Raw genomic sequence first — 17,101 nt, 5'->3', positions numbered from 1 at the left:
ACGGCAACATCGCTAGAATAGTATTTTGTCCCTGTGGATATGAAGGCTGCTATGTGTTGAACAAAATTAAAGTGCTTATACAGAGTGTCCCCAAAAAAGAAGAAAACTCCGTTATTTATCGGAAGATTTTAATTATCTGTACACCAAATTAAATGGTTGTTAATAGGCTACAAAATGGCCTAATAAATTCAAGTATAGCCCCATGAGCTTCAAGGGTAAACTGTCAAAATATTTTTTTTCAAATGGGATTACACATTTTTTTTTAAGTAATTTTGATAGAGATTTTTATTCTGAAAACAACAACCAAAGTATTTTATTTGCCCGAAAAAGTGTTGTATCGTTTATTTCTTGAAGTGATGAAGAAATGTCTAATACGCCGCCGGACATCGCAGATGAAAATCGCAATAATTGTCCTGTTACCATAAATTTGTAAATAAGTGATTGTATTGCAAAGAGTAAATTTCTATTTTTGTTGGCAAGCTGATATTATTAAAAAATTGTTAATACGTATTAATAAATTTATTTATTTGAAAAAAGTAGATACAAAATAATTTGTAATCTTTCCAATGATGTCTTTTGCTTTGTAGTTCGTGCGATCGCCTAAAAAAAATTATGTGCACCTCTGCCAAAAAGTGCCTTTTGTCCTCGCCTGCTTTCAAGCCGCGGCTGCTCCTGGGCTAGAAAACCCAGACTCGGACGAAAAAGATGCACTTTTTGGCCTTGCTACACAAATAACTATTTGAACAATTTATTAGGTTCAAAAAGGGTGAAACATCTTTGAAAATCTGTTCTCGTATAAAGAATTTTATTTGGAAAACGGACAAAATTTTACATTTCTTCACATTCGTACATACCTATTGTTGAAACCAAATTATTTTGAAATCCAAATACCGTGCGATCAACAATGATTTACGTCAAAGAAGCCTTTGAGATTTTGGACGTATGTCCAAATCTTCTGAGGTTCAGACTTTAGTGGGAACAAGTCAATAAAAAAAAGACGTTCAGATGCTCCCGAATGCATGGAAGTATTTTTGGTTGCATATACCTGTTTCAATTTAAATTTGAGAATTTCTGCCGAAACGCGGCCAAACAGGAAACAGCGCTGTATGTACATTCTCCGTTATTGAAAACACCATTACGAAAGTAAGATTCAATTTAAAAATCTTAAATGTTCTGAAGTAAAAACCATTTTTGCGTTAAAATTTGATTAATAGCGACAGTTGTTATCTAAGTAATTGTTGATTGCACGGTGTATCTAAGTACACTACATATATATTTCATTTAAAATAAAATAAAAATGTTCTGAATGAAGAGTTAAATGTTTTAGTCGTATGATATATCAGTGTTTATTCTACAATAATCAGTTTCAATGTTTGATTAAAAAATATATTTTCATCGTTCTCGCTAAAAGAAATATTTCTCATTAAAAAAAAAAGATGTAAAAAAGGGAAATGTATTCAAAATGAATGAAAAAGCGCTCTAGAAAGAATGTTAAAATTTTCAGTCAATTTAAAATTAATTTAAAAATCACGTGACTTTTAACCTTAAAATATTTTATACTAAAATGTGTTTTATACTAAAATATTTTTACAGTCCTTCACGTTTAAAAATTGTTCGTTAAAACAAAGCTGAAGTTTATAAGAAATCAAAAATTTTAAACAGAAAATTATATTTGCTTATGCCAAAGAACGAGTCTTAACAAATTAACATATTATGTCAGTAGAATAAATATTTCATTTTTCTACTAAATAAAAAAGCAAACGGGGGTGAGAATAGTTTGAAAATGACGTGACTTTTACCCATGAAAATATTTTACATTAATCATCAAAAAAATAAGAAATTAACCCATTTGATTAAATTTAAAAAAAAATGTTATGGTTGATTTTGGAAACTGAGTTCAGGCTTTGCAGATCTATTTAACAAAATGTTTAAATTATTGACAAGCGGTGATAAAGAGTAAGAGCTTCTGTGTAAAATTAAAAATGGATTTGGTTAGAGTTAACGGAAACGATGTCTTTAAAAAATTTTGGTATTTATAAAAAAATAATAATAGAATTTGGTTATGAAAAGCCTTTGAGATTGTTCATGACGTGTTTATCTTGGTCAAAAGAAAATATCAGGGCTGCCATCAAACGGATAAATAAATATACACGCTCGATACGAAAATCTGAATTTTCCAAGTAGCTCCCGCGCCAGTGGCGTACTTAAAATTCAAATTATGTCTGGGGTCGACGATTCTGCGAAAGGTCGCCTTGAGGGGTGAGATGCAGCCAGTGTTGCATCCATCGAACGCGGTGCGAGCGATCGAGTTTAATAGTTGGTGGCGTGCAGAGTGTCGTAATTATTTTCGATATAGTTGTCGCGCCACCACTGGGTGGTGAGTTAGCGCCTGACCTGAATGGAGTATGTTGACCGTGGCCACGAATTTCCATAATAAACGGCCATTTTACAGTTACATAAGCAATATAAGCAAAGAATTTCACGACTGGCACAAACTATAGCTGATAAAGAGCAACCTTGATATTTATTATTATCAAAATGTTAAGTATATTGATAAAAGATTCGAAGCCGTACAATGGCAAGGTAATGAAAGTAAGACGGTTAATTTATGAGGTAGCATGCAAGTTCTAATATTTTTAGATTTCCCTTTGATAAGGAAAGAGCGAAATCAGTGAACACGCATGCAAACCAAGAAACACGAAAGGACAGTATCTTTACCGAGGTATACCTTAGACCTTTAACAAATTGCACGAAAATAGGAAAGCCTAACACCGGATAACCAAATAAATTCCTTCTTAAACCGCACAATTTTATACGTCAGACATTATTGACCAAGGAACCATTAGCACCCCTTCCACAACGTAGCTTTTTACCACACTATTTCATAGCTCACGTCACTACTCCCTACGCCAACACGACTACAATAAAACTTCACAAAACTTTTGTTAATACTTTATAAAAGCTAATTTTATTTACAGTCATATCACAAAAATAATATCAGTCTGTTTTTTTTCTATAAACAGGATACAATACACTGTTCTTGTACTCATAAACTCTCAACAACATAATATTCCGCACCAATCAAATTAGACAACTAGATATCTAGTAGTACATAGAAACTGAAACCAAACCAGTTCGCTGAAACAGTCACGCTTTTAAATGGAACAAATATTTTCCAAATGAAATTTTTAAACTTATCTTGAAGAGTACACACAATGTAAGAAGCGCAATTACAAAGTTTTGTGTCAAAATACAACATTGTATAACTAGTAACGAAAATATATAAAAGTGCTCGCTCAAAATCAGCAGTAAAGAAACAAGCCGACTTTCAGCATTTTAGTTAATTATAAAACACAATTGTGAAGCAAAACAAACCAAAGTCGTGTTCTTTTGCAATTTTTGTTCCTAACAAGAAGCATAACTTAACATAAAAATATTGCTATAATTTATTATATAATTGATAGGTAGGTACAATATTCGTCAAGACAAGATACTTCAATTTTTTACCAACAGGTTATCAATCACGTCGAAAAAATTAAAATACACTTGTTCAAACGAATTACTAAAACTAGATTGAATAATTAGTCATGAACTAAATAGTTAGAATCTTTGGTGATTGTGTGTGCGCAGCTATCATATTTGTTTAAGAGAAATATATCGTTTTCCATTTATCTTTTTTATTTCTGTATGAAGAACCTTCCCGCAATGCTAATTTGATTCGGTGCTCGCCAAGCAACGTGCAATGTTCGACTCGCCGACTCAACGTGTCGTGAAAACACCACCAAACCATCGAACAACACTGGGTGTATGATAAATAATATACAGAGTGAGTCAGCTGAGTCTCTTGCTCATGTGTTGAATTCTCCATGATCGACTAACACACTAGATACAGTTTTATCGTACACCCGGTACATCTACCTGTGACAAAAAACAATCAATCTTCAAGTTTTACAAAAAGTGTAAAATCTTTGTTCTAAAAATGAAAATGTCTTTTATTGATTTGATTGGAATGTTCGAAGTTCCGCCGTTATGAAACTCTAGTAAACTAGTAAACTCTAAATAAATATTTACAAGCATTCAGAATCATACACCGTTATTAAAGACCACATTATAAATAATAAACAATATACGTATTTTTCAGTAAGTACTAGACTTGGTCTAAAATTTGTAATCTAATTATTTCAAACTAAAAAATGAAACATTAAATTATTCACATTGATGGTGTTGCGTAATTAGTTTTTTTCAATTGTACTAACAATAGATGATAGTTATTTAACAATGCGTGTCAATATTGTACCGAGTGTCCCACCAGATTTTTTTTCTATTTATACAGGGTGTATCTAAAATGTGTGTGTTAATTTTGACACGTAACAGAACTTGCTAAATGAAACGTTTTTCTATTTGAATTTTTTACGAAAAAGCGCTACAAATTAAAATTGTCTTGGTTACAAAAAATCTAGCTAATCAAAAAATCGGCTCGTTTGGAATTTTGCAAAATGTTATAGAGAAAAGTTTCATAAATTGGCGAGTTCTTCCATTGGTTAAAATTAACACACGTATTTCAGATACACCCTGTATATAATCGATAGTATTTTTTTTAATCAATACTCTTCTGTGCAAGTTACAAAATTTCCAGGTTTTCCACATTTTTGCAAATCAATTTATAACACTACTTATTACAACTAAAACTAAAATTATTCCATTTATTGGATAAAAAAATCTTGTGTCACACCGCGTCATATCACAAAGGGGGTTGGGTTTATAAATTAATTCGCAAAAATTTGGATCAGATGGTTCCTTGAGAAAAAATCTGGGTCTAATCGTCGATAAGGATCTTTACGATTCTAGTAGAACACCCTGTATATTTTTTGCAAATTTTTGTGCATCACAGATGAAACGAAATTATGAAGTAGGAAGTACAGTTGTCTTTATTATTATTAATTTCTTGTACCCCCATTACTAGTTTTTACTTGGAAAATGTTGATAGTTTAATTTTTTTTTGGTAGCTTTTCCTAGAGATTGTGTTGAAGTATCGGAGACTTCTTTGTGTTGTATAAATTCGGCGTAGTAGAAATAAGTAGGACACGATGGTGAGTGACTTGGATTACGAATTTTGATAGGATAACGGGGTGAAAAGTTGCTTCGAAAGCTGATAGAGTAGTTAAAGGAGTTCGTTAAAATTAGTAGTGCCCGCTTTGTAAAGCGTATTCTTAATAACATCTGCCCTACTGGTAGATAAATTTTGAATCAACATGCAATGTTTTTGTTATCTAAATCATTCATCAAGCGAGATTTGGGTCAAGTAATTTTCCAAACAAAGACTCCCATACTAAGCGATCGCGATAAGTTGCATAATTAAGAAATTTCTTAAAGAAACCAATAAATACTTGAAAAAAGGTTAAAATTTACATAACGGTAGGACTAGGTAGTGAAGGAAGGAGGATGCAAAATAACGGAAGTAGGCGTTCGTGTTAACGTTGAAGAAGTACGCATGACACTTCGTTTTTTTTCGATGTAACGTTGCACAACGTACACGTAAGGATCCAGCGTGAAATAGGCGCACATCAGGAAATTGGCCAATTTTGCGAATTTCTTGTCGAACGTTGAGTTTTTCCAAAACTGAGCCAGAGGGATCGATATCTGGAACAACGATTAGAAACGTGTCCGAACAACGACTCTCCCTCACCATTTGGGGGGCCCAGCAGGCCACAAATATAATGCAGATGATGGCCATCAGCTTTGCAAAAGCTACTTCTTCGGGTGTTTGAAATCTTTCTGCAACCGTACGACTGTTCACAGTTGATCTGCTCACTCTACGCACCAACACTCGTCCGTGTGGACGTATCCTTGACAGTTCCCAGATCACAGTCAAATTGCAAAAAGCTATACAAAAACACAAAGCGGTACCTGAAAAGATCAAATCAAAAAATCTAGCTCGTATTTCGTTTTCCTGCGAGAAATCTAGAAACTCTACGTTACTAGATGATTACTTAAGTCGAGAGATCAAAGTCGCTTCCACTATTTGTGTCTGCTGATAATACACAAATTATACAGGGTGTTATTGAGCTGCGCGGACAAATTTTAACCACGAATTACTGGCTTCATGGAGAACTCGGAAAAAATATTTAAAAAAAATTTTGAGCAACATTTTTTTTTAATTCTACGTTGTCCCACAACCTCGTAAGGAAAATTTCGGCACATTTTAAAAATACACCCTCTATATCAGATTTTATAAAATGTATGCCAATGCGAAGTAACCTCTAGGAAATTTGCTTTAAAGCAAGGAAACCGCATTGGTGTATGTTTTATAGAGTATAATATACAGGGTGTGTCAAAAGTCGCGGATACGCTCCTTGGAACTTGGAAGTATTCTACTGTTGTTAGTTTTATTTTATCTAAATTCGTTGAGACACAGTGGGCTTTCAAATGTTAGAATAAGAACCTATCATAACTGAAATTATCTGTGTTATAGACAAAATAGGTGTTCGAAACGAATCAAAAATAAGTTAAGAACAGCTCCTTGTGCTTATAGCGATAAGTATGTTAAAATTAGTCTTCTTCTTTGGTGTTAAAGTTTGAGGAAAAATGTCCGAAAACCATTTGGAAACATGCTTATATCACTTGGTAGGCATCATTGAACCAGTATTTAAAAGGCTGTCCGCGACTTTTGACACACCCTGTATAACAGGGTGTATTTTTAAAATGTGCCGAAATTTTACCGACGAGGTTGTGGGACAACGTAGAAGACTAAAAGCACTTTAAAAAATATGTAGCTCAAAAATAAATGTCATTTTATTTTTTGACATATGTAGAATGTTTTAAATATTTTTTACGAGTTCTACATGAAGCCAGTAGCTCGTGGTTAAAATTTGTCCGCGCATTTCAATAACACCCTGTATAATCCGTGCATAAATTTTGAAATTTGAAATCTTGCTTGGGAACAAGATCTCTCAAGGTGAAACTTTTTTGTTAAAGCCAGAATCTACATACCTATTATGTATGTATGTACATATTAAGAATATTTGATAAATTTGCTTTTTACGTTTAAAACAATTTTGATTGGATCAGATTTATTTTAAGTGTGAACCCAAGTCTGAAAGACAATTTATTGACGATTAAATAAATAATAACTTACCGAAAACTAAAAATAAGTAAGCATAAATTTGGTCCAAGAGTTTTGTCGCATCTCTGTATCTGCAACATCTCCCTCCTGTACCAGTCTCACTACCATCAGAATAGTATAATCCAAAACCAAAAAGTGGAAGATAAGTCAATAAGGCACCACCACACCAGAAGAAAAAGATAAATATCTTTAACATCCTGTACGTAACCTGCTAAAATAAGAAATTATTTTTAGATGAAATTGAATCAAAATTTTGGTTTTGGCCTTTTTCAATATTGTGAAATGGAAGTCGACACTTTTTTATAAAAATGTGTGAAAAGTAAGAAAACGTATCTTGGAAACGTGTTTTGGAAAAGTTCAATCCGCGACATGATTATTCCGCTTTTCACGTCATCTCGACGCCACTGCCTAGTTGCAACTCGTAGTGGCGAAAAGATGGGAGTATTGAACTGATACTGTGGCAAATGAAGGAAAAAATTAGATAAAATGTCAATTTCGCCGCACGTAATAAATAACATCGTACAACTCGTTGCACCGAAAGTGGACACCCATGCTGTGTTTTTTATTTACACTAATTTACTCGCTTCTCCGACCAATTATCACCGATAAATTAGTTTATTTACGTGATACACTTTTCGGGTCTCTACAATTAATTTATTTTTCATTGTTGACACCTCACACCTGTAATAAAATACATTGTTTACTGTCGATATCGCGCTCTACAGAAATATTTCTCTAAATAGACCATTAAATCCAGGAATGTCACTTACACGGCGGCTTCGCACAAAAATTGTTTGACTACACTCGATATTATCAAATCGTTTAAAAGCCATTCAGTGGTAATTACCGTTTCCACAAAATGTACAATGAACGCCATTAAAATGTTTTTTAATTGGTTCAATGGCATCCGTCAAGAAAATCAATCAGAAGTGGGATAATTCAATTTACGTTATCCTCGTATTAAACCTATTACATTCTATTAATCTGGTGCCAGTGACATACAAATATCTCTCTGTTGAATTCTATTTTAATTGATATGAAATTTTTCTTCTTTGTAATACAGCATCGAACTGTTTAGGAATTACCGACGTTCTTTGAACGATTATAAATTATAATGAGGTGTACGTCGTGTTTTTAAAGCACACGTACAAGGAAAATTTAAGGACACACGGAAGGCGGCGAATTTTTGTTTGGAAATAATTAAAATTTAAATTTTGGGTGAGACAACAATCGTAGTGCGAAATGATGGTCGAGGAGATAGGGTTAGGGGGGATTGATAGGAAGATGAGCGTTGAGCTGTAGTTACGCCACTGGTATCGGTGATTGTTTGGAGTCGAGTAATTAGTTAGCACCTATTTAAATCTCATTATTGAAATGATGGAAATGATAAATATGTTTGTTGTGTGGTTTGGAAAAGTGAGAAAACGAGTATGTGGAGCTGTTTTAAATTGACGAGCAGTGTGTGTTGCATAATTAGCATATTATGTAAATGAAGGTACCAAAAATAGAAGCGGAGGGACAAAGCAAAGCCACAAATCCTCATAATAAGGTAATAAAAAATTTAAAAAAATCGCACGGCATATTTGACAATAAGATTGTAGAACCCACCCACATGGTGGAGTGCCAAATAAAGAGAAACGTTTGCATGGTAAGAGCGCCATTAGGAAGAACAAAAGGGGGCGAGTGTGCTTACCGTTTTGTCCGTTCACGAACGTGTCTACAAAACGGCAAGATTTCGAACGGAATCAGGTAAAAATATCACATACCTGTTGATAGTAGAAAGGTCTTGTGAGGGCCAACCATCGCTCGAGGGCCATGACAAAAGCCACACATCCCGATCCTATTCCAAAAGCTCGCAGAAGCACATAACCGACACAGATCAAATGCTCGGGAATCAGCTTGTACTTTTGTGTGGTTATTATAGTGAACATACCGATCTCGGCCACTAAATCGTTCACGGCCAGACACCTCAGCATAAGGACGTGCTTTTTGTTCCTGGTCTTGGCCGATTTGTATAAGATCCAGAGGGCGGCGATGTTGCCGGCCACCCCTATGAAGAAGATGAGAGTGATGACGAGGTGACGGACAAATCCAACTTCCATGTCTTCACAAACGTTGGCCATGACTAGAATTTTCTATTATCACTATTTACTTATAAAACTATCAACCTGTGTGCATTGTGATAAATTGTTTGTAAACACGGCTGACCTCTCACTACTACTAAGCTGGAAACGTCCTCGGAGGGTGATGAGCGGGAAGAAACTGACCGCCCGACACTTAATCAATTTTGCTAAACAATTAAACAATAAACAATAATTAAGCAGCCGTACATATCCGGCCGCCGATCTGAATACAGATGCGCGCTTTAAACTTCGTCACTTCTAACAACTACGTGCATTTGGACATTACGATTACACATTTTACAACGCTTTGGTCCAACTGTCCGCAGTCGTAATCATCTTAGAACTAGACGAGAAATGTACAAAATAATTAAGGCACCGTGTCAGTAAATAATTCTGCTGGAATTCTTCACAAACGCTTACTCACTCAGGATACTACCAGAATATAAACGAGGAAGGTTTATTGTTGTGCGAATTATCCAAAACATCTCATATAACGCTGTTTTTCCCACAGTGATAATTTTATCGACCTATCACATTCCTTGCAACTTTTCCAAACATGCTTTGTCCCAGCTTGGATTTTTCATATTGCTACCAACACTCGCAAACACTAATCAAAAATCAAACTTAATCAAAAAAATATTCTCACAAAATCTGATTTCATCAGATAATATTCCGCTACACTGATTGATCGATCGAAATGTTGTTATTATTCACCAAATAGACAACACGTTTGTGCAAATGAAAATACCTAATATCTGCACAAATATATTATTAGAACCTTTTGAGCCAGATCATCAGGCTAGATGATTTTGTGGGTGGTAAGCGTTTTAGATTGTGCCAGCAGAGACGAAGGTTGACAAAGAAAGGTTTCGCTTTGATAAAAGTCGCTCGTTACATTGAATTGTCAAATCGAAGAAAATTTATTTTTAATTCCAAGAAATCTTGGTCCTTCAATCATTCACATTTTTGGGCCTGTGCGAGTTCAGTTTGTATGTACTCAGCCTCAAAATCGGTATCCTCGGAGTGCGGGAACAACGATTTCCCGCACGCGGTGTTTTTTACTTTGCAGCAGAAACTAGGGGAAATTGCATTGTAAGGTTAGTGTTTAATGACAAGACAGACGGAAACGTCAATTCATTTTGAACAAAATGAACGTTTCGTCACATTTGCAATTATAAAATTAATTCTCATCAACACAATAAATAAGTAAGTTTATTATAAATTATTGTTGTTTTTCGAGTGAAGGGGAAGAATTTGTTCAATATTAAATTTTAATAATCTATAGCCGGAACGTTATAGATGTGGATGTGGTATTTGGAATGTATGACAGATCTCACTGACGTAGTAAAAAAAGTTATTAATGTTACATTATTCACTTTTTTAATTTTATTTTTGAATATTTATGATTTACAAAAAATATTATACCTAATTTTTGCGGGAAGAAATTTCCCTGCGGTCGTGCTACTCACGCTGGAAATGTCTCTTTCCTACATATAATCTTGGCTAAAATTATAAAACCACCAACACCGCAATTTAAGTGGAAAATGCAATCAGCAACGTTGTACAAGTACCAGTTGAGTAAAATTCTACCCCCCACACGATTACCCCTATTAAAAAATTAATAAAAACTACGAAACTTTAGGGTTACATTTCCTTGATATAAGGCTTCAAATGTGTGCAATCAATTTTCCCTTGTCATTTTTGATTTTGAGAAAAAAAAATTGTTTTTCGTATACGCTCATAATTCAAAATTAATTCAAAGAACATGTTTATGAAATTCGCATCAAAATAAAATTACTAGTTTTTGAATTATTCCAATTTTCACATTAACGGGGAAAGATGACCAAAATTTACAACTACAGTGTCATAAATAAATACCGCATTGTTGGTAAACAACCAACAAACATCTGTTGAGAACTTTTCTAGTAATTCTTAAGTCCCTAAAGGGTACCATAAACAACCCATGTCAACCTCTTTTGTGGAAGTGATCCCCCAATTTAATAATAAATCATAGCTAAATTCTGGACTTTAATATCAAATTCCATTTATTTCAAAAACCGGCGATGTTTTCATAATTTCAATGGCACCAAATTTTTCCTAAATGTTTGAAATGTAAATTAATGTAACGGTTATTGACTTAAAACAAAATATTTACCTGTCTCATTAGAAAATTTCAAATTTTTACAAAATGTAAACGATACACAAATTATTCCTGAATTTTTTGAGAATTTTAAATCGATTAGAAGTGGATGTTTTCGGTCAGGCGGTAAAAATTGACTCACCCGGTACATTCGACATTTGATATGGGGAAAACAAAATGTTAATTTATGCCTTGTGTGTTGTACGAAAATTTATTAAATTAGATTACAATATAACCAAAAACAACTAAGAACGTTAAAATAACCATTAGGGTTTTTTTTTTATTGCCAACTTAATTCAACAGGTGGTGGTTTTATAATTTTGGCAAATTTTATACGTTAGGTAAATAGCTATTTCGTTGGAACAAAACAACAGCTTCTTGGTAAGGGTTCACACGATAACACTCGATTTATGACGTTGATATTTTTTTGGATTTTTGGAAATACACACTATAGGCTAATGTCCTGAAGAATGTCCACGTACCCAGAAATCATGTTTAATTTTTGTTTTTACAACATGACAAAAAAATTATTTGCGGAAAAAGATTTCTAATTTAATTTTTTCCGACAAATAAAATCAATTTGATACTTTTCAAAATACTTCATAAAATGAATCTGACATACTAAGATTATTGTTTTAATTAACCGATAGAAAATTTAGGCCAAAATTAAATAGAATCTGATATCAATGCATACTGACATTAGTCATGCCATGAAATAATCGATTTGGCTTACTTTGCTTTACAGATTAGTCGCAAAATGGGGGAAAATTCAACTCCCGTTTTTACGAAGCAGTTTTGGATAGATCGCAGACTTATGATAAGTCAGTGTTTGAGGTTTCGAGCAGAATTGTTAAATCAGTCTCTGGTGAGGAGCGCGATTCGTCAAAAACAAAAATAATTTTTGGTGAGATTTTCCGATGTGGCGGCAGCGCCGAATTCTCTAAATATTTTGTCAGCTCGACCGAACGATTAAAATTATTTAAGCGACCGGTTTCGTAAAAAAAATAAAAAAACCAGTTCCGCATAATATATTCAATTTCATTAGGGGCATTTTCACCCTCACAAACATGTTTAAAAGTAATCTAAATTAAACATCTAAAATATGAATATCAACTCCCACATCTTTTAGTCACTCTAATTCTGCGTACACTTTCTTACCTACTCGATCATATCGTACTGAAAAATGGGATCGTCGATCCTGCCCGTTTCAGGAATTTCTTCACGAACTTTGTTCTGCATTTAATATTGTCAAAAAATCTCAAATGCGAACTTGTTCGTTAGTCTCTTGACCGAGCTGAGTGCGTTTCATCATTTTTAATGCACTTATAAAACGGGTAACAAAAGGAAACTGATTGGTTTTATGCAGTGGATTTATTTCGCTGAACTTCCGTCAAGAGTCGCAAGTTCAAGAAAAGTCGAATCCAAAATCTATCCATTTTATAACATTTTTACGACCGAGGTATGAGAGTAAAGCTGTTTATACATTCGGGGGCTAGAAACAACTTTTAGTTGACCGATGTTGCCATTTTAGCTTCACTATTGTACGAATTCAATAAACTTTTCACACAAAGGCAGCGGGGGGCTGTCATAAAAACGGCACTAAATGCCAAATTAGTTAAATAACAGATTTTCGTTGTCATCGCATTTTGCTAAATTATTCATTTTTCAAATCGACACGCCAACCCCTTCACTGACGTTATTTTATAACTGTGACCTACTAATTATTAACTAGACTTGTGTTATTATAACGTTCAGTAACACGTACAAAATGACCGTTTTAATTATTGGAATTTATTTAGATAATGCATTTTTATTAAACACCATAATTGACATTTTTTCTAAATATTGTTTTGTTTATTATTAATCTCTCACACGCTGCAATTTTACTAAAAGATTACTTCTAAAATAAAGATAAATCAGTTAAAATACAAAATAAAATCAAAAATAAAATACCAATTTTGCCAAAAATATATTAACAGCAAGAGTAACTAAAGATCGTCAAAAGTAAATACTTATGCACCTACTTATTTCTATTTTGACGAAACTTTTCGATAAAATTTAAAACATTCTTTTATGTCTTTCAATTTAATCAATTGCTACTAAGCAAAAACTATAATATTTCAGTTACAGTTATTACAATTACTTGAATGCTTATCGATATATTATTTAATTTAACCGTTTTGTGAAACAATATGAAAATCCAAGCAATAATATAGAATTTCTAAAACGGAAGCATCAATTTCTGGTCGTGCACACCTAAGAAGTCAAAATTCTTTTTGCAAATTTCGAAATCAATGGATTTTTGTCGATTTATAATTTAAAATTCTTATTCGTACATTTTCATATCAAAAGTAATTCCTTCAAATGTATTCCGCGACTTCCAGACTCACCCTGCATGCTTATCAAATTCCATTAATATTAAATAGATGAAGCAATAATGTTTCAAAATCATTCTAAATTTTAAATTGATATTAATCAAAGCAGAGTAATGCGTCGATAGGATCATATTGCTTAATTTATTTTTCCCGTTTGTATTTTTAGTATCACAAACATTATTAAATGTATTTGGTGTTTACATAAGATATTGAAAAGATATTTTTAGTATTAAATCACCACATTTTTTGAGGTAAAGGATAAAAGGTACTTGCTGCTTTATCATTACTTTAAATGAAAAGATATTATTTCTAATTCAAAAAATTGTCACAGGTGTACTACTATAACGATAATAATACATACCTATTTATATTGTTTATTTTATTACTACATTATTATGGAGAAAAAAATATCTTGGTGATTAATAAACTTTTTAAGTGTTCTCTCTGTTCACTTTTTCCCGCAAAGTTAAAACATTTTAAGAACAGATTAATCACCAGTCCGTCAAAAAAAATTTGTAAATTAATTTTTCCGAAAATTGTTCAAATTGTCTCATAAATGTTACAAAAACTTACATGAGGTGAAACTGCGGCACACTTGTAGGTAGGTACCTATTATGCCAGTATTAACGCACTATATCCACCGATTAAGATAAAGATCATTTTTGGATACTTTCGGATGAAAACCGTCACATGACCAAACAATAACCGATCCCGCACGCGTAGTAGACATAAAGACATCCTGTCTCTTATAAGATTTAATAATAATAATATTCAGGGTGATTAGAGGAACATTATAGAGATCTCATCGCACCGTAATGTTGGATTTAAATGCAAGTGGCGTACTATCAACACATTGCTAACTAGTATTTTTCATACATATTAAGCGTCACTTCAGTATCAGTAATCGATAGAACAAATTCCGAAAATTACTTTACGTGATCATCGTTTTAATTAGTGGATAGTGTGACAAACGTAAACCGAAATTCACTCGGCACGTCTTCATTAAAATCGCAAATCTTCGATACAGGAAGAGTCAATTTTACCACAAACGAAAAAAAAATATAGTGAAGTATAGAAGTAAAGAAGTAAGTAAAGATTTTATCTGTTGAGTAATGTTCAGATCATCCTCTAAAAGGACTTAAAAATGAAATTTGTGCATGCTAAACTTAAATACAAAATTAAATGGAAAAACAATTTTAAATATTGGTACAACACCAGAACTAGATATTTGTCTGGGGTTTAAGTATTTTTTTACACTCCTCGGTTCCTAATTGGGAAATTATTTATTTTTCAATCAAATTCCAATATCGACTTGTTAAGGATTTTTATCGTATTGGTAATAATTTCACAATACCAAAGACAAATACCAAATCCATGTTGACACTCTCTACACTGAACCCAATTTGAATGAAATAATTAAGAAATAATGATAAAAAACAACAAGTAATGACAAAATTGTTGTAGTGCATGTTTCAGTATCAACTGTAGTTGTTGCACTTTTATAAATTATCATAACTAGAGTAACATTTTAAGATTACTATTTTTGTAACATGATATGAGACAATGTCTAATTTTGTAAGATTTTTTTAATTTTAAGGTCGTTTAGTCATCATCATCAATCACCTGGCAAAATTGTTTATGCCATCTGATAAAAAAAATGCACTCAGGTATGCAGTAGTTTTGATTAGATACCCGACCCGGTAGGCATTCTTGTGTAAATTGATCGATGAAGAAATGAAATAAATTTACAAAACGTGTCCAGGTTGTGAATCATAATTACATGGAAGTGATTCACAAGTGGTGTGCTAGTTGGGATGATCTATTAACGTGTGTTGTTGGTGAAATGCGAGACCACTATACTTAAAAATGATTAATTGCTCTTGTTTAGAGATCGCATACAATTTAGTATCCGCAAATAAAATTCCAAAAACAGGTATAAATGCCCCGGACTGCCATAATGTCCGTATAAATCTTGAAGGTGAAGTTTTAGGGTGGGAAGATATGCAACTTAATATACACATCTCACAAATATTTGAATGATGTCGGCTTACTTATGATAAACATATTGATTCTGTGTTTTCATTAATTCAAAATTATTGCTTTATTATATCTTGATGAAATTGGAATAATTATACGACTGCAGCGCCGTCACTTCAATACTAATTCTAAACATAGACAGTTCTTGATCCAAAAATAAAAACATTTAGGTGTTTAACTTTCGATTTACAACCAGGAAACCTTTCTCCTCTCAATTATTTTCGCTTCGCCTCTGATAATAATTTTTTATATTGTTATTTACATAATTGGTGAGTAACAATTTACTATTTTAACCGCACATGACATTATCCCCTATTAACGTGGGACCAGCATCAACCACGTGATTCTTATTAACCTTAAATATTTTTTAAATTAGATATTCCATCCTTTTATATTAATTATTTATCAGCAGCAAGTGGCCTAACTTTTGACTTAATAAACTTGTAACCCCTAAACTTTCAAATTGGTTTCCTTGTAGGATATATTGCATTTTGAACTCCTGTATTCATTAATTTCGTCCCTTACTTTAATTTCATAAGTTTTGGGATATAAACTACCACACTGTCGCCTCCAGAATAACTTAAAGTCAAGCTTTTGTTTTAATTTTATTCATAGAACATATTTAAATTATAAAATGCTAATTTACAACAATTTCTTGCGACAGTTGACTTTAAAAGCACTTCATCAATAATTCATTTGTTATTACCCTTTTTTAAAATTCAAATTAATGTGAAAAAAGAGACAAACATTTCTGTGTTATTTATAATTATCGATAGTATCGATTTTGCTGCTCGAATATCAATAAATAATTTGGTTACTTATTATGTTGTAAGGTTGCAATTGGCGAACCTGCAAATTCAAAACAAATTCTCCGAAATTCCCATGCTCCGCCATTTGTAGATAAATAATAAAATAAATCTGTTGTTAGGTTGCCGCCGCTGCGGCTTGTGACAAACTGTGAGTAAAACACGCAAAATTTTATTCATAAAAAGTGATTTAATACTATAAACGTAATACAATTTGTGAAAAAGTGTTACTAGTTAAGTGTCAATCGACTTTTAGGTTAAGAGCGAGAATAAACCGGTATTAAAATGGAAGAGGAGCAAGGAGCGGTTGGCACGGGTGCTGCGGTCGTATCTAAGAAGAAACACGAAGAGAAGTACCGTAAAAAAGATCCCAAGTCATGGGAGAACATCTCCAAAGCCATCGCCACGATGGAAGATATGAACAAACTTTCTTACATCGAACAGAAGTATCAACAGTTGTATAACGACGTGAGGCGGCTAACTCTCACTAATCAACA

At 33.0% G+C, this 17,101-nt stretch overlaps 2 protein-coding genes across 5 annotated transcripts in view; one reads left to right on the top strand and one right to left on the bottom strand.

The window, feature by feature from the left end:
* Positions 1-2,940: 2,940 nt before the first annotated feature.
* Positions 2,941-14,514, bottom strand: LOC138139612 (rhodopsin, GQ-coupled). Of its 4 annotated transcripts, none has more exons than XM_069059939.1 (5): positions 14,335-14,514; positions 8,890-9,248; positions 7,136-7,334; positions 5,687-5,907; positions 2,941-5,640 (listed from the first exon to the last, which is right to left on the bottom strand). In XM_069059939.1, the coding sequence occupies exons 2-5, from the start codon at positions 9,244-9,246 to the stop codon at positions 5,422-5,424; spliced, it is 996 nt and encodes a 331-aa protein (XP_068916040.1). In that variant the 5' UTR covers positions 9,247-9,248; positions 14,335-14,514; the 3' UTR covers positions 2,941-5,421. The 4 variants fall into 4 exon arrangements, with proteins under 4 accessions (XP_068916040.1, XP_068916041.1, XP_068916038.1 ...); XM_069059940.1 differs by lacking the exon at positions 14,335-14,514 and adding an exon at positions 9,332-10,448 and having other exon boundaries at positions 7,136-7,331; XM_069059937.1 differs by lacking the exon at positions 14,335-14,514 and adding an exon at positions 9,332-10,243.
* A 1,219-nt stretch (positions 14,515-15,733) lies between these two features.
* LOC138139609 (alpha-taxilin-like) overlaps positions 15,734-17,101 on the top strand; it is a gene marked incomplete in the record, with an annotated part of 3,456 nt that continues 2,088 nt past the window's right edge. Inside the window, 3 exon segments of the mRNA XM_069059933.1 lie at positions 15,734-16,067; positions 16,727-16,808; positions 16,861-17,101. Of these exon segments, the coding sequence (XP_068916034.1) occupies positions 16,890-17,101 (212 nt within the window).

Source organism: Tenebrio molitor, chromosome X, assembly GCF_963966145.1.
Source record: "Tenebrio molitor chromosome X, icTenMoli1.1, whole genome shotgun sequence".
Lineage (NCBI taxonomy): Eukaryota > Metazoa > Arthropoda > Insecta > Coleoptera > Tenebrionidae > Tenebrio > Tenebrio molitor.
This window is presented reverse-complemented; position numbering and strand designations above follow the sequence as displayed.

Coding starts and splice junctions, on each gene's coding strand:
- LOC138139612 (XM_069059939.1), bottom strand. CDS start 9,246: ATGGCCAACGTTTGTGAAGACATGGAAGTTGGATTTGTCCGTCACCTC. Junction 7,335..8,889: donor GACCTTTCTACTATCAACAG/GTATGTGATATT, acceptor TTCTTATTTTAG/CAGGTTACGTACAGGATGTT. Junction 5,908..7,135: donor TTACTTATTTTTAGTTTTCG/GTAAGTTATTAT, acceptor TGATCTTTTCAG/GTACCGCTTTGTGTTTTTGT.